General features: G+C 40.2%; 1 protein-coding gene across 2 annotated transcripts; it reads right to left on the bottom strand.

Moving 5' to 3' along the window:
- Positions 1–4,364: 4,364 nt before the first annotated feature.
- Positions 4,365–18,377, bottom strand: dalrd3 (DALR anticodon binding domain containing 3). Of its 2 annotated transcripts, none has more exons than XM_053504609.1 (13): positions 17,996–18,134; positions 15,100–15,404; positions 14,646–14,904; positions 13,279–13,337; positions 12,355–12,456; positions 10,921–10,985; positions 7,930–7,988; positions 7,703–7,785; positions 7,391–7,517; positions 6,847–6,905; positions 6,636–6,752; positions 6,376–6,444; positions 4,365–6,144 (listed from the first exon to the last, which is right to left on the bottom strand). In XM_053504609.1, exons 2-13 carry the CDS (start codon positions 15,337–15,339, stop codon positions 6,025–6,027), a joined length of 1,359 nt encoding a protein of 452 aa, XP_053360584.1. In that variant the 5' UTR covers positions 15,340–15,404; positions 17,996–18,134; the 3' UTR covers positions 4,365–6,024. The 2 variants fall into 2 exon arrangements, with proteins under 2 accessions (XP_053360584.1, XP_053360583.1); XM_053504608.1 differs by having other exon boundaries at positions 4,368–6,144; positions 14,646–14,941; positions 17,996–18,377.

Here is an 18,377-nt window from a genome sequence, read left to right on the forward strand (position 1 = left end):
AAGCAGCTACGCAGATCAGTAAACAGGTCACAGTGTGAGCGGCCATGTTGATTCAATTTTCTATTGCATGTTCTCTAGTGGAGTTTGGCGTTCCGCAGGGTTCAGTTTTAGGTCCACTGCTTTTTTTCCCTTTACATGCTTCCTCTGGGCAACATAATCCGTAAGCATGGTATTAGTTTTCATTGTTATGCTGACGATACACAATTATATGTCTCAGCAAAACCTGACGAGAAAAAACAGCTTACTAAAATTGAGCAATGTGTGCAGGACTCAAGAAATTGGATGCTAATTAACTTCCTTCTGCTAAATCCGGATAAGACAGAAGTTCTAGTCATAGGACCGCATACAGCTAGGAGTAAAATTTTAGATCACACCGTAACTTTAGATGGCATTTCTGTTCCATTAAATGCAACGGTGAAAGACCTTGGTGTGATTATTGATTCCAGCCTTTCATTTGAAGCACATGTAGATAATACTACCAGGATAGCTTTTTTTCACCTCAGAAATATTGCCAGAATAAGAAATTTATTGTCGCTAAACGACGCAGAAAAACTAGTTCATGCTTTTATCACCTCTAGGTTGGACTATTGTAATGCCTTACTGTCTGGTTGTTCAGCTAGATGCATAAATAAGCTTCAGCTAGTCCAGAATGCAGCAGCGAGAGTCCTCACCAGAACCAGAAGATATGAGCACATTACCCCTATCTTATCTTCACTCCATTGGCTCCCTGTGAAATTTCGCATTGATTTTAAAATACTACTCTTGACATATAAAGCATTAAATGGTCTCGCGCCGCAGTACCTGAGCGAACTACTAGTGTCTTACGATCCGCCACGCCTACTTCGATCAAAGGATGCAGGCTGCTTGTCAGTACCGCGTATTATGAAAAATACAGCTGGGGGCAGAGCTTTTTCTTACAAAGCCCCAAAGTTATGGAATAGTCTTCCAAATAGTGTTCGGGACTCAGACACAGTCTCAGTGTTTAAGTCCAGGCTAAAAACCTATTTATTTAGCCAAGCATTTTTATAAATAGATTTGCCATAGGTAAAGGAGCAGATCTGGGGGACTCATGGACGTAGAGTATTATGGTGAACTGGTATGTTTGGATGCTGTCTTCCTCACTCTCATTGATCACTCAGGTTTGCTGACGGTGAGGTGATTGTTTGCTTTACATGTCAGGAAGCCCTCATGTTTGTGTTTCCTTCTGGCTCTCCCTTTTAGTTATGCTGTCATAGTTAGTCCTGCCGGAGTCTCTGCTTGCACTCTACAGTTAATATACATTCACATTATTCATTGTGTGACTGTGACCATACCTAACTGCCATCTCTCCTCTTCTTCTCTTTCCCCCCCTCTTTCTTTTTCCTCTCTCCTCCTGTCTCCCCCTTTCACTCTTTCTCTCTCTCTCTGTCGAGCTACACATGTCGTTCCTGAGCTGCCAGTGATCCAGACTCCCTCTGCCCTCCGGACCTGTCTGACCCATCCTGGTGCCCCGCTTCTGGCTGAAGATCTCGTCACATGGATGCCCCGTGTGTCTCTCTGGGATGCGTCTGGTGTCTGGGAATGATTCTTTCTACCTAGAAAATGGTTCTGGCCTTGACTGGTGTTGGCAACTGTTTCTCTGGGGACTTGACAGTTCGATAGTTCATGACTGGAACTTCTTACATGTCTACCTGAGTCTTCAATAACTACCTGGACTCCATATTAACATCAATTAACATCAGCTATTATAGCTGAACTGCCTCCCACCCTACACACTGTATAAATGCAGATCATTTACTGCTTTCTGTTTCACCCAAATGAGGATGGGTTCCCTGTTGAGTCTGGTTCCTCTCAAGGTTTCTTCCTATTACCATCTCAGGGAGTTTTTCCTTGCCACTGTCGCCCTCGGCTTGCTCACCAGGGACAAACTGACCATTTTGATTCATACAAATTCACATTTCATACAAACTTAAATAATTCTTTTGACTGTGTAAAGCTGCTTTGCGGCAATGAAAATTGCTAAAAGCGCTATACAAATAAAATTGAATTGAATTGAATTGAATTCAACATCGCTCTGTAAATAGGGAAGAACTGGTAGTGGAGAAGGATTCCTCAGGTTGGGAAGCTTTTACCAGTTGTAGGCAGGGAAATACAAGCTGTAACTTCACCTTGAACACACAGTAAATCACACGACCTCCGAGAAACGTGAGCAAACACTTATCATGGACAAAGTGTGACCTTACCTCTTTTTATACACACTGAGTTAAAAACAGGTTAAACGTAGTGGATGGATATACAGATCCAGGCTATAGAAAGAACTGCATTGGCCTGCTGTGGCATGTGTCTAAGTGTGGATTAATGATAACACCAGACTAATAAAGGTCACAGGAAGTAATAAATATTCCAGTTATTATTACAGGAGTCAGTCTGTATCAGGGCTCTCATGGTGGCTTATGGTGGACTGGAACAAATTCTGTACTGACATGGTCATCTACAGTACATCATCGAATGTTCCAACTGTCAATTAATAAAATTAAGCCCAAACAATAATGACTTAAGTAAGAAAGTTGTGGACACATTAAGTGACAAAAATTCAAATGTTTAGGTGCATGTTAAAATTTATGTACTGATAATTAAAATATACAGTACTGGGCAATAGTCAGGGGGAACAGTGGCTTAGCACCTTCAGGGTTCGGGTTCGATTCCCACCTCGGGTCTGAGTGCCTGGTGGTTCTCCTCCCTGTACTCCGGTTTCCTTTCACAGTCCAAAGACAGCATTCCCAAATTGCCCATAGTCAATAGTGTGTGTGTGTGTACGTATGTGTGTGTGCCCTGTGATGGATGGGCACCCCATCCAGGGTGTACCACACCTTGTGTGCTACAGTAGTTCTGTTGGCCTAGGCTTAAGGCCCCCCAAGACCCCGTATACACGGTAACGTGGTACTGTATAGACAATGGTGGAGTGAGAGAGAGTGTGCAATAGTCATGAGCTGTCCCTCATTTCCTCCCATTTTGCTTCCAAAGAGCCAGACGTTCTTGTATTTTTAATGTAGCCTTGAGGAATAGTTCTCCAGTCTCTTTACCTGTGCAGCTTCAGAGGAATGTTTTTGTAGAGTGTGTGTATGTGTGTCCTATGAATCATTCAAGCATAAAAACCCATCTAACGTAAGGCATAAACCAGTGAGAAACAGGTGCAGATGATAAAAGGTGATGAGACCATTGATTAGTATACTGGTGATGCTGAAAGCTGAATAGTCGGAACTGATGATAGGGGAAATGAGGTTGCTGCTGAGGTTGTTACATAAACAATTTTTTTTTTTTATTTTGTGTTGAGACACATTGCAGCCGGCCACAGTAAAACATTTGTTCAAATTTTTAGAATCCACATCACTTATTTTTATATGAAGAAATGCGGGGTGGCTAAAGACTTTTGCAATCTTTGTATCCATTCATTCATTTATCTTTTATACTGCTTAGCCTGTCTATTTCAGTTTATACTGCTATCGCTGGGGCCTGGAGTCTATACCAGGCATAAGGCGGAAAACAGATGCACACACCATGGAACACCAATTAGTCGAATCTGCATGTCTTTGGGACTGCAAGGAGGAAAGTCACCAAGCATGGGGTGAACACACAGACTTCACACACACCGACCTGAGGCAGGAATCGAATCCTCGACCCCGTTGGTGCAGGGCAACTGCGTTAATCACTATACCATCACACTTCTGCATGTGGATTATTTTTTTTTATGTTTTAAATAAACATCAGCCAATGCAGGAGTATACATTTAACATTTAAACATCAATGAATACATATGATAACTTACTTCAACATATTATTAGAAAAAAAGTGATGTATTAAATGTATTACTTATATAATTGACATTTTAATTTACATATAAAAGGTAACACTTTTATACTTATTTATTTACAAGTGTATTTAATTTAAATACATGAAATGTATGACAGTGCATCCGGAAAGTATTCACAGCGCATCACTTTTTCCACATTTTGTTATGTCACAGCCTTATTCTAAAATGGATTGAATGTTTTTTTTTTCCCTCAGAATTCTACACACAACACCCCATAATGACAACATGAAAAAAGTTTGAGATTTTTGCAAATTTATAAAAAAAAAGAAAAAAAATTGAGAAAGCACAGGTATATACTATACAGTATATTTATAACCTTTGCCATGAAGCTCAAAATTGAGCTCAGGTGCTTCCTGTTACCCCTGATCATCCTTGAGATGTTTCTGTATGTCAAAGGCTGTAAATACTTACGTACATGTGCTTTCTCAATTTTTTCTTTTTAATAAAATAGCAAAAATCCCAAGTAAACTTTTTTTCATGTCATTATGGGGTGTTGTGTGTAGAACTCTGAGGGGAAAAAAATTAAATGAATCCATTTTAGAATTAGGCTGTGACCTAAAATATGGAAAAAGCGATGCACTTTAAGTACTTTCCGATTGCACTGTAAATACAGTTTATTACACATTATTGAAACCCTATTCTTTAATGCACAACTGTAAGTGTTGATCAGTGTTTATGTGTTAAGTTCTCATTCACAATACAAGGACAAGTGAGATAAAAAGCACCAAGAAGTACAAAAACTGCACCAAGAATACTGAAAAAGTTGTGCAAGAGGAAATTTTAAAAGATGTACCAGTGCATTCCATCAGCAGCCTGTTTTTTTCCCCGACTTTATCATAAAGTAATTAAGACCAAAATTATGCAGATGGTCAAAAAGCTCTAACACTCTCAATATTATATTTTGCAAAATGAACCTCCATTTACAGCAAACCGCATCACATCAATGAATGGACAATTTTTTTTTAATATATACAACACATTTCGAAACCTGTTTATTGTTAAACTTTGCGTGTGGAACTTACACTACACAACTCCCTGTTAATGAGGCGTTACTATAGAAACAAGGAACTAGTAAAACGAGCACAACAGAGACTGTGGTGTAAAGGGAAACACATAACAATAACAAAGGACAGTTAGGGTGCAGTATTTATTATTGTGTAAAATTTTGTTGTGGTTGTTATGTGGTTTCTGCAGACAATTGCTGATAGAAATTCAGACTTTTTTAGTTGTATTAAATATTATAGTTTGGGATAAAGGAAATAAAGGATAAAGAAACCAGAGCAAGTACACAGTCTGACCAAAAAAAAAAAAAGAAGAAAAAAAACAGCACTAATATTTCATTCAATCTCCTTTAGCTTGGATTATGGCATGCCATGTGCAGGAAATTGATTCCTCATGCTCCCAGAACCACTCTTTCACAACTTGAGTCCTGGCGTATACACGTGCCATAATGGAAGAAAAAAATCATTCGGCTGACTTTGTTTTATTGCCACATAACATTACTGACTCCAGACCTGACCAACTGAAGCAACCCCAAGTCATAACACTACATTCAGATGTTCGTACATTGAGCGGTATGCACGATGGATGCATCGCTTCATATACTTCCTTTCTTACCCTGAAGTGCCCATCATTCTGGAAATGGGTCATTCCGAACACATCTGACCCCATGACCTTTTCCCATTGCTTTCTAATAAATTTAAGCCTTTTTTTTTTCACCGAGTCTTACTAACAAGTGGTTTTCTTGTTTATTATTAAGTGGAGTTCAAGGTGCACCATGTGCGAAAAATGCTTTTACTTTCACTATTAAACATAACTGTGATTTCTACTGGTTATTTTTTTACTATGCAAGCATTAACGTAATCAAATTATGGTTCAGCATTATTCTTCCATGTTTTAATAAATTAATAGGCCGTAATTCTCTTTGCTTAATGCAAACCAATAATTTGACCGGTTTAAAATAGTAGCTTTTTTTTTGTTTTTGGCCAGGCAGTGTATTACATTACTTCAGGACAACTTGTTTAATACTTCTTGGTGTGTTTCTGGATGATCATAGAAGATTTGGAGCAATTTCCAGGTATATTCTTAGTCATTTTTGTTTAAACATTCCAGGCACATTTCTATGTAATACGGAGTGTTCGTTTCGACGTACTGGGGGGTCAAATGGCCCGGGGCTATAGCTGTGGAATCGGGGGCAGATTTAATGAAGCCAAGGCGCTGTGGTAAAGTTCCCTCAAAGCCTTCAGCAACAACAGCCGGCAAAACATCTGATTAAAAAGATGAGGTAACGGCTCCTACATAGTGAGACAGAGGAACAAAGGACGAAAGGGAGAAGAGATGATGAAGAAAAAAAGAGAAAAAAAAGCAGATGGAGAGTAGCCAGATTGATAGTTTAAATTTAAAAAAAAGATAAGAAGATGAGAGGAAAAAAGTGAGACGATGCAAGAAAGGGTTGGAGGTTAATGTCAATAAGAACTGATTAAATTACATTAATCAATGTTTCCACGCTGCTATAGGAATCTTACCCCAAGAACATGGACCCTGTTATAATAGGAACTAAAGTCTTTACTGAGGGACACCAGGAATCTGCAGACCTGCACAATACAATAGACAAAGCTGACAAAACATACAAGGGAATTTAATACTGACTTTAATATTATTGTAATTCTATTTAACATATAAATATAAGAGGACAAAATAAGCATTTCCATGTAGATTAGCAGAAGAGTTCATGTCACAAAACATACATCTAGTGGCGTTTCAGAAAACTGACTAAACGACAAACCTGCTCTGTTCTTAAATTAACTCTGGCTCCTGCTCCTTCCAACTCCAGTGTCTGTCCTGATTGGTCCAGAAGCTCCGAGAATGGAATGAGGTAATTGAAAAGAAGAAGCCACTCCCCCTAGTGGAGACATGATTTTACTGCAGAGGATTTGAACGATTTTTGCAATGATTTCTTTAGAACTTTGTATATAATCAATGCCATGCTCAATTACCTCCTCTTTTAGAGAGGAAAAATCCAACTCTGTGCCGGCAGGGATTTCGGGATAGATGCCTGCAGGAGAGTCATTACACATAAATTAAAATGAGTGTATCATTTTAAAAAGCCACAGGCTGCATAATCAATCACTCCGTATTTGAAACATTAGAATTTTTTTTATTAAAATTGAGTTTGCTCCTTATACAGTGGTACCTCAACATACACATTTAAATCATTCTTAATTTAGGATTCCTCTTGGCACCGTCTACTTTAAAAACAAAACTGAGGGAGGCTCCCTTGTTTTTTTCTTGCTACTGTCCGTGCCAAGTTTTGAACGGCTCAGGGACGTACGCAGAATGTAGCTGGCGCTTGGTTCGGCTCGCTCGCTCGTATGCCAAAAATGCTTCATATGCCGAGGCAAATTTATTACAAAATTTCAGTTTGTAGGCAGGGTGTTCTTACGCCAAGGTACCACTGTAATAATAGTTATTATTACAATAACAATAAGTGTAATAATAATGCAATAATAATAATAATAAGTCATGCCGCGTGTGCCTGACCTTGCTCCACGCCTTTTTCATAGCTGCTGAACAGCGTGTGTAGTCTCGCACAGTTATACATCACAAAGACTCCTCCCCTTGGACCCTTTGTGGACACGCCCACCTCACGCTGTACATCGAGAGTCACCTAATATCACAAAAAAGAGATTTTCGTCACTGTCTCTGTTATGATACCCTAAATATTAACATATTATAATACACAAAAACAACTTTAACCATTCACACACATTCGCTTAAGTAACATGTAACAATGCACTACTGCACACTCTAATGTGTTCAGACATACATGCATAGGTGCACACACACACTCACTGGGCTAGTGTGTGCTGTGGAGAGCAGCTCAAACCGCACTGTGGCACAGGTCATCACTCTGATGATGTCATCCCAAGTCTGTCCTACAAGGTCACCAAAACAAATTGATCACTTTCACATATATTACGTATCTCTTATACACAATGCTTGCTCACACACACACACACACACACACACACACACATACATACATATATACATGCATACATATACTCATCTGAACTCACCTTCCACTTGTTCTCCATATTTCATCTCTGAAGCTTCCTTCATCTGCACTTTTCTTAATCTGAAAAGGATTTGCATGAACACACAAACACACTGAAATGAATCGAATTATTAGATTTTTTCCCCTAATTTTTTGTATTTGAAATAGTGTGGCTGAAACAACTGAACTCATTAATAAGGAGAGGTGTTCATACTTTTGGGAATGTAGTGTGTATATATATATATATATATATATATATATACACACACACTCAGCAAAAAAAGAAACGTCCTCTGACTTTCAATTTTTTTTACTTTCAGTAAACTTAATGTGTAAACATTTGTATGAACACTAAAAGAGTCCATAAGACATTGTTTCACAATGTGTCCCTGAATGAAGGGAGGCTCAAAAGTACCAGTCAGTATCTGGTGTGGCCACCAGCTGCTTGAAGTACTGCAGTGCATCTCCTTCTCATGGACTGTCTATTGCGGACAGTCTGAGCACTGATGGAGGGATTGTGTGTTCCTGGTGTGACTCGGGCAGTTGCTGTGGCCATCCTGTACCTGTCACGCAGGTGTGATATTCGGGTATACCGATCCTGTGCAGGTGTTGTTACACGTGGTCTTCCACTGCGAGAATGATCAGCTGTCCTTCCTGTCTCCCTGTATCGCTGTCTTAGGCGTCTCACAGTGCGGACATGGCAATTTATTGCCCTAGCCACATTAGCAGTCCTCATGCCTCCCCGCAGCATGCCTAATGCATGTTCACGCAGATGAGCAGGGACCCTGGGCATCTTTCTTTGGGTGTTTTTTTTCACAGTCGGTAGACAAGTCTCTTTAGTGTCCTGCGTTTTTAGAACTGTGACCTTAAATGCCTACTTTCTGTAAGCTGTTAATGTCTTAACGACCATTCCACAGGTGCATGTTAATTAATTAATTATGGTTAATTGAACATGCATGGAAAACATTGTTTAAACCCTTTACAATGAAGATCTGTAAAGTTATTTGGATTTTTACAACATTATTATTGAAATACACAGTCCTGAAAAAGGGACGTTTCTTTTTTTGCTGAGTATATATATACATACACACATATATACAAATAAACAAACAAACAAACAAACACACACACACACACACACACACACACACACACATGTAATATCTATAAACAAAATCTGGCACAGTAGAAAACTTTACTTACTTTAAATGGCACCTTTGTCATAAGTCAGTTTGTTTCTGCCCTGACAGATTTGCCCCTGTCAACTTTAAGCACTATTATTGTGAACTGAAAGTCTAACAACACCTGAGCCTTGAAGCAGTAGACCATGTAAACTCAGAGTGTTACCGTGCACAGCAAGTAAAGTTCACTTGACCTGTTTTGTTTCACCTCACTGGATAGTTTCCTCTGAAAGCAACATCAGGACAAGAACTACAGTATCCGGCAGTAGCTTTATGGAATAGCCTTCCATGGCCGAGGAGCTGTGCACAATACCGGCACGACCGTTACACTAGTGTGTGGGTGCCTCGAATGCATCAGGTGCAGTAAATCTGCTGCGGTTTTTAAATCTCTTGGGAGTGAGAACAGTTTGCTGCCCACAAAACATCTGGTTGTCAGAAACCAACACTAATGAGAAGACTGTACTGATCCAATGTGCAATAATGGAGCTACCTAATGTATATAAAGTTTGCAAATCTCAACAACACACACTGCTATGTTACTATAATAAGATGCCGGTCATGTGGCAGTGTTTTTGTAAAGATGGACAGGGCGGAAGGTGTGTAACACAGCATAGAGCAGGGCTACACTCAGCAATATACTCAGTATACCGGAAAAGTGTAGCTAAGCAGACTTAACAAAAACGCATTTAGGCCTCCATCAATAAATACATATACAGGTTATTACACTGGCTTACTGACTAAGAGCACTAGCAGGCAAAACCCTGTTGAGGAGGATTTTTTTGAAAAACCCAGGTATGGTAGCTTTTTTGACATGGTTTAGAGACTGCCGGTGTCTGCCTTCAGACATCAGAAGAAAGTTGGTTCCAAAACCTAAGTGCCAGAACAGAAAAGAGACTTGATGCATGCGCTCAGTTGTACCCTGGGAGATGCTGGGATCAGTCAAGCAGTGCTAGAGGATCAGACTGAGCGTGGTGCAGTGCAGGGTGCATGAAGTGCTTTGAGGTAAGTGGGGGCTGGCCCAGTTTTCGCAAGCATCATTGTTATGCAGGCAGCGACAGGAAGCCAACGAAGGGAGTAAAGTTAATGAGGTACAAGTATCCGAAGCATCCATTAAAAAAATTAACCATAACATTACAATAATGCCCAATATTGTGCAGGTTCCCTCTGTGCCACCTGGGCAGATCTGGTCTCTGGAGTCATGACTCCAGAAGACCTCTGGGGTGCGTTGTGGTGTGTGGCACCAGGATGTTGGCAGCGGCTGCTTTGAGTGCTGTGGGTTGCGAGGTGGCGTCTCTGTGGATCAGACTTGTTTTGTATGCTGCATCCCATGAATAATTAATAAGATTAGGATCATTAGAAAATTTGTCTGCCAGGCCCTGTGTGTGGCAGGCGGTGGTGCACTGTGTGTTCTGGTGCCTTTCAATCGTGGCCAGAATTGACTTTCCTTCTTCTTCCGTGGTTTTTGTTTTATGGTGATTGAAATCCAGTATGTTGCATTATCGCCATCTATAGGTCTCACTCTCCCTCATCTTCCCAGACTGCTCCTTAAGTCTTAAAAAACATTAAATGCTTCCTTCCCTGATCAGTGACCCCCATTTTCTTGCATTGACTTTTGTCAGTGGTTGTGTTGCATTGGCTTTTCTGTGCGATCAGACCAGACGGCCTGGCCTTTGGTCTGCATGGGCATGGGTGAGCTTTGGGTGCCTTTGATCCTGTCACCAGATCACTGGTACATAACTGTTAATCAATGTTAATGTGTTGATGTTCTGGGTGAACACTATGCTATGGGACATACGTGCATGTGCGTGATTAAAGAGGAGTGCATAACTTACTGCAGGTACTGAGCTGCGCTCATTTGACTTCCTGGAGTCTTTACTGGACCACAGACTACAAGCCTCTAAAAGAAGAAAAAAGAAGAGACAAATGCAAAATTGGCCAAAACTACTAAAAAAATAATTATTTATAATTGAATGCTGCTTTGGTGATGTTCCTGCAATAAAGACATGTGAAGTAAGGAGTTCGTATAAGGAAACACACTCACTGCAGTGAAATGCTCATGATGCCCGTGTGCTGCATTTATTGGAATCTTATTGTATTTTGTATGTACTTCCTTTTAATTTTTAACAGTCAGCAAGATTTCCGAATATTATAAAATGTTTTGTTACTTCATACAATTAGGTTGCATGCAAAGGAGATTCAGAAATTTCCTGTAGTTTTCGTTAGTACAAAGGTGAGTCAAAAATTAACTGCACTCTGGCTGTAGAATTTTGAAAAGACAAATACATAATTTTTTGACAATCTCCTTGATTTTTTTTTTAATACACTTTGTCAGCTTTTATATTCCTTCATTAAAAAAAATATTTTAGGTTGAGCTGCGAACCATGAATGCACCACTGTCCTCACTTCTTCATCAGAAGTGAATCTTAATCCTCATAGGGCTGCTTTCAGAGGACCAAACAGGTAAAAGTCTAGTGGATCAAGATTAGAACTATAGGGAGGATGCTTTACCATCTCAAAACAAAGTTTTTGCAGAGTTTCGACAATGAGGGTCCTCTGCGTTTAATCCGAAGATTAGGCTTAAGCTCTTTAATAAATATCTTACTGTAACTGGCACTGATTGTTAATACTCTGGGTTTACTCTCAGGCTCGCAGTAATTAATCCATGTCTCGTCACCAGTAATGATTCTCTTTAAGAAACGTACACATTCTTTAGAGCGCCAAGTATCCTTAGAGGATGCAAAGTTTATTTGCAGATATCCAAACGCTTCGGGTATGCTCTTTCGTGAGCTGTTTCTGCACCAGAACTAATCATTGCATGCCCCTTTTTTTGCAAATCACAAGTGGGGCATTAATTTCTTGCTTGCACTACAGTTACAAATGACCTGATGTTACATGTTCACACTTGCATAGCAGTGACTGGAGAGACAGTAGCCTTGAACAGAAAGTGCGACCAACAGAGGTTTTATTATAACTGGAGTGCAGATCATTTTTGACTCACCCTCGTACATACAGTAAAATAATGTCAAGGTTCCATCACATAAATGGAGTTCACGGGCTGCGACACATAATGTATGTGTAAGAGATGATTTCAATCCATGCTAAAAAGTCTGTAAGTCTGTGAGTGTGTGTGAGAGAGAGAGAGAGGGAGAGACATAGAAAGAGAAAGTGATAGACGAGCGTCTCCTGTGTATGCTTTAATGAAACGGATATCCTTTTTTTTGGTGTTAATATTTCCTATTCCTCTTTCGTGAAGACGTGAGAAAAACCTGAGTTGCCATGGCACTGGTAGCTCTCCAAAGCATAGCGGTCTGCTGTAGGCGGAACTCGTCCTGACAGGAAGTCACATGCAGCACTGTAGCAGTGGATGCCTGCAGAAATCACAGATCAACTATATTGCACAAACACTGAGTCACAATTGCTAATGGATACAAAAGAACCAAGACAAAGGTCCAACAGTTTTAGTGTAAATCCTGATGAACAAATTTTTTTGTTGGCATGTGCAGGAGTGTGAAAATTAGGCTAAAAAGAAATAAATAAATAAAATAAATTATACACTCTACCAAAAGTTTTGCAGAAAACAAACACATTCCATTGTAAAGGAATGCTAAAGGCGTCCAAAAAATGCATTATTCTCCTCTGAACAGTTGATATTGAGATGTTTCTGCTACTTATCCTCTGTAAAGACTTCATAACGCCTCTAATCTGAGGTGTTGTTAATTGGTCATTTTTCAGGCTGATAACACTAAATGAACTTCTCGTCTGCGGCAGAGGTAGGTTTTGGTCTCGCCCTCCTGGGATGGCCTTCATGAGAGCCAGTTTCATTATGGTGCTTGACGAATTTTGAAATGCACTTGACAATACTGTTCTTGCAGGAACTATTACAGAAAGGCTGACCTCTGTGTCTTAAAATAACAACTAACCGTTGTTTTTGTTGTTGTTACATAACTACCTCATTCCATATGTATTATTTTATAGTTTTGAAATCCCCAGTATTGTTGTAGAATGTAGAAAACTAAAAAAAAAAAAAAAAAAAAATTTGCAAGTGACCCCAAACTTTTTAACGGTAATGTGTGTGTATATTATATATATGTATAATAAAATGTTTATATATAGAATCTTATAAAATGTATGTATGTTCTGAATACTGTATACAGTATGTAAAGTGATAATGTCATCCCCATGGGACTCACAGGAAAGTCTTCTACAGCTCTGTCCAGTTGAGCCAGGTGACACAATGCCTCTCGCTGCACTGTAGGTGAGAGTGAAAGATTTATGGGGAAGGGTTTATTATACAAGAGCCAAAAAAATATATAATCAGACACTCCAAAACTTCATTGACCGCCTTTGGCTTGAATTAGTGTGGTTGCGAATTCAAGTATGAAAATGATTCATCATGCTCCCAGAACCGCACTTTCACAACTTGAATTCTGGATATTGCCTGTTCCATCAGGGAAGAGAAACTAAATAGATGTGATACCCTGGTCTTTCAGGTCGTCAGCTGACTTTTATTGCCACATAACATTGCTGTCTCTAGACCTGAGCAATTGAAGCAACCCCAGATCATAACACTGCCGTCCAGAGGCCTGTTTAGTGGACGCTATGCATGATAAGTGCATCACTTCATCTGCTTCCCTCATCAACTTCATGCACCACTCGCTCTGAAACAGAGTCAACCAGAACTTTTTCCTAATTAGTCTCACTAACAGGTGGTTTTTCTTATGGCCATACAGCTGTTTAGTCCCTATCAATAAGCTCTCATCGCTTTATGTGTGTGGAAACGCCCTTACTTTCACTATTAAACATAGCCATGGTTTCTACCATTAGGGTTTTTTTTAAACCACACATTTTTACCGAGTGATCTTAAGTCATTAGTCAGTGATCTCCACTTATGATTTTTTATGATCACATTTATTCCACAAAGTTGAAGGGTTAGCACTATCCTTACAGGTTTCATTAATGTTCTGGCCAATTTTTAACTTATTTGCAGTCATTTCCAATCTCCTAAATTGTTCTCTGTACTGGATGCAGGCAAATAATTTAACATGTGACTTTTTTGGGGGGGGGTTGGACAGTTAATCAATAGCAAACACAGGATTTAAATCAGCATGAAGGAAGCAGCGGAGATGGGACTAGCTGCATGTTTTTTTCTGTACAACAGCTCCTTAGTTCCAGTAGCTGTTCATGTTCATGCTGAATGTGTTTAGACCTGTGATGGGTGTTATCCTTATTTAAAAAAGACCTGTCGTACCCAAAGTGAAGAAGATACACAGGGCTTCTCTTCTACACGTAAACCAAACAAATTCAGAAAAAAATACATCTTTCTTTCACTTTCTTCAAGCAAACCTGATTATTCCCCCTGATAAAGAACTGCGAAGAATGCCTATGCAGACACTTCATTTATCTTGTCACACTCATCAATGTGAACCGTCAATGCCGTAAGGGTGGATGAGTAGAATATCTAAATTAAGCACTAAAACTAAAAGTGTGGTGTTAAATCCATTTCTCACACACATACATGTACATACATATATACATACATACATAAACACGTCTTCACCTGTGCAGGTGCCAAGAGTGGGGTCATAACCCTGCACCTCTACGTCCTCCATCACTCGTTTCAGATTTATCCTGACCTCATCTGTCATCCCTCCATCCTCTCCTTTACTCGCCCTCTTCCCCCTCTCTCCATCTGTCTCTCTGTAGGAACAGCTCTCCAGGGAGTTCCGCATCTTTTCCTCTCTCTGCTCACAGGTCCAGCTCACAGACGCTGCGGGCCAATCGATGCAAAGGATTCGAAGAAAGCTCATGATGTCACTCTCCTCAGGCAGGGCAGGACAAAAGGACACCGAATAACTATTTAAAAAAGGTTATGAAATGTAAAAATCTCTCTCCCTGGTTCTATGTCTTTGTCTAGATCTTTCTTTCACTCACACACACACACACATACACACACACACACACACATACATACACACACACACATACATACACACACACACAGGCTCACTCACCCTTGTCTCAGGAGCACTGCTCCGAGGTGGTCGGCAATGAGAACAGTACGAAGCTGCCCCAGAGTCAGTGTGTCTGGAGTAGGCGGAGCTTGTTTGGCATGCAGTGCAGGGCAGTTGATCAGAACACACCCCTGTCTTTGAGTGGCGGGTCTCAGGTACGCGTTCGTCCCACATAAAACACCTCGGAACGCTGCGCAGCGGTCCACTGTCACACGCAGCCCCTCTGCTGTGAGGTCGCATCCTGCAAGCGGTAACACACCACTTCCGCGGAGAGAGAGAACACTCCTTAGAACAGCCGGAGGAACCTGGAGACAGACACAAGAAAACACACACCAATTACAGTTTGTCCCCTACTTATGAACGAGCTCCGTTTCAGGAGCATGTTCGTAAGTCAGATTTGTTCTTAAGTCTAAAAAAGCGAGTCTTATACACCTTTGGCACGAATACACAATATAAAGCATACCAATTTACTTGACTAAATCTGTCAATTTCCCCAAAACATAACCACACCTGAGGAAATTAATCTCACAGCGTGAATCAAAGTCGAGAACTATCTGTATACAACTATCTGTATATACTACCACCATGCTACTAGCAGGTACAGGCTCACATAGCATCTGACTGTATTTTTTGCACACCCTTTTAGCCACAAGCTTCAAAAACTTAAACTGACATCAAGTCAAATGTAGTCACGCGTAAATATATTTATTGTATTGTAATCTTTATAATTTAGATCACAAACAGTCATATAAACATTTCACCACGCATCATCATTTCACTACTGTGAATGTTTGTGTAGGTAAAAAATAAAAAAATTATAGAAGAAAATGCTGTGGCAGGACCTTAAGAGAGCTGTGCATAAATGAATGCCCAAAAACCTCAATGAACTGAAGCAACGCTGTCAAGAAAAAATTACCCAAATTCCTCCATAACCATGTGAGAGACTGATAAATCATAATGGAAACGCTTACTTCTAGTTATTGCTGCTAATAGTGGGTCTACAACCTACTGATTCAAGAAGGTACTTAGTATTGCTCAATTTTTTGTTGTTTTTACTTTCATTTTTCTTAGATAAATAAGGCAAAAAAAAAATAAGCTTATTGTGCACGAGAGACGTGATGGGTCAGAAGTGAGCTCTGTTGCCTGTCTAGGCTTAGGGGTTCAAATCTCATCTTCAGTCTGTGCATGCAAGTGGTTGTGTGTGTTTGTGAGCGGTGGGGGATGAGGGGGTTAGTTTGCACAGTCTACCTGTGCTTTGTAGGTTTCCTCCAAGTATTCTGTTTTTTCCCCTACAGAGCAAACACATGACGTGTAGGCTGATTGGTATCTTAAAATTGCCCATAGTGTATAATCAGTTGTGGGTGTTACCCGCCTTGTACCTTGAGCTTCCAAGACCGACTTAAAATGAACAAAGAATTTTGCAGAAACCGCATTTGTTCCCACTTTAGTTCATCATTGAGATTTACATTATAATGACATAAACGACAGATTATACTGTATGTCATGATATAATCATACAAAGTGGGAGGAGCTTGAAGACTTCTACAGAATTGATAACTTTCAGATATCACAGCAGTAAAATAAATGTTTTTTTCGGTTGAGTCTCGACATACAACTGAATCTCGGGTGACAAATTTGTTTCTTCCAGAGGTGAGTTTCATATACCAAGGAAATAATGTAAATTTAAATAACCTGTTCCAACTAACCGGCCCAAAATATTACAGACATTAGCAGTTTCCAACACTGTAATAATATTTTGCATATAAAAACAATAAAAAATTTTAAAGACATGGAAATATACCAAAATATTACATAAATAGACATTAAAGTGGGAGGAGCTTGAATTTAATTTGATTTGAACTTTAATTTAGGACATTAAAGTGAAGCCAGGGGTAGCTCCGCTGTTGGCCCCTTGAGCAAGGCCCTTAACCTTCAACTGCTCTGATGTGTAATGAGATTTAAAGTAAATAAATTGTAAGTCGCTAAGAGCGTCTGCCTAAATGTAAATGTAAAGTTCACTTAACCTAAATATATGATTACTCTTGGCAACGACTCCTTTAAAACAGAATTGAGAGTAGCTCCCTAACATTCTTGGGACCCATGATGCTATATCTTTATTTAGCCTTGCACAAAAAGCAAAAAAAAAAAAAAAGGAAACTTGCTTTGCTTGGCTTTCCACTGATGCAAACAAGTTTTACATGAGTCCTAGATATACACGCAACTTAGCCGGCGTTCAGTTTGTTTGTATGTCGAAAAAACTTTGTATGCCAAAGCGAATTACTTTCAAAAAGGCGAAAATTCGTAAAAGGACAGCATTCGTATTCATATAAATATGCAATATATTCATATTTAAGGCACATGAAACAATGCATATAAATATATTTAATAAATAGGGGTTGGCATTGTCTCCCTGCACCTCCAGGGTTGAGGGTTCAATACTCGCCTCAGATCTGTGTGCGTGGGGTTTGCATGTTCTCCCCAGTGCTTGGTGGGCTTCCTCCAGATACTCCGGTTTCCTCCAAAGACATGCAGACTAGGTTATTCGACATTCCCAAAAAATGTGCTTGTTTTGTGTGTGTGTGTACCCTACGATGGATTGGCACCCTGTCCACGCCTCATGCCCTAAATCTCCTGGGAAAGGCTCCAGGATTATGAATGAATGAATGAATGAATGAACACAATTCTACCTGGTCTTTAATGCTTTGAGTGAGTGAGAGAATGTATGATGTGATTATTAGAGCTCAGCGTGACTGTCCCAGGGTTTGAGATGAGTGAAGAGATAAACACTCAGGGTTCAGATGTTTGGGTCAGTAACATCAGGCTCGGCTTGTATCAGTCACTACATTAGTGAACAGCATGGCAGCAGAGACACGTGCCTTCACACAGCGAGTCTTACCTGTCCGTCAGAGTAAAGCGTAGCCAGAACCGTGTTAGGCGCCAGGAAGTCTCGGTTTCGCAGGTTTTTCGCGCTGCTCTCTTTAAACCAGAGCTTGTCCCGCTCGGCGGTGCTGCTCTCCCCGCTGTCGGTGTGTTCTGACTCGGCTCCGTGTCCGGTTTTCCTCCGCAGAGCACACCGCAGCGCCCGGACTGTGGAGCCGATCCGGAACGGCGCCGCTTCCGCACTCTCCATCATTCACCTCGTTTACACCGTAAACATAACAGCCATTGAGCTGAAACCCTGCTGAGATTAATGACAGCTATGAGGCCTCTAATGGACACCCACACGCTTTCCGTTCTTTGCACATCGATCACTAGCTAATCACTATCACCGGAACTTT

Source organism: Clarias gariepinus, chromosome 9 (genome assembly GCF_024256425.1).
Source record: "Clarias gariepinus isolate MV-2021 ecotype Netherlands chromosome 9, CGAR_prim_01v2, whole genome shotgun sequence".
In the NCBI taxonomy this organism is placed as follows: Eukaryota; Metazoa; Chordata; class Actinopteri; order Siluriformes; family Clariidae; genus Clarias; species Clarias gariepinus.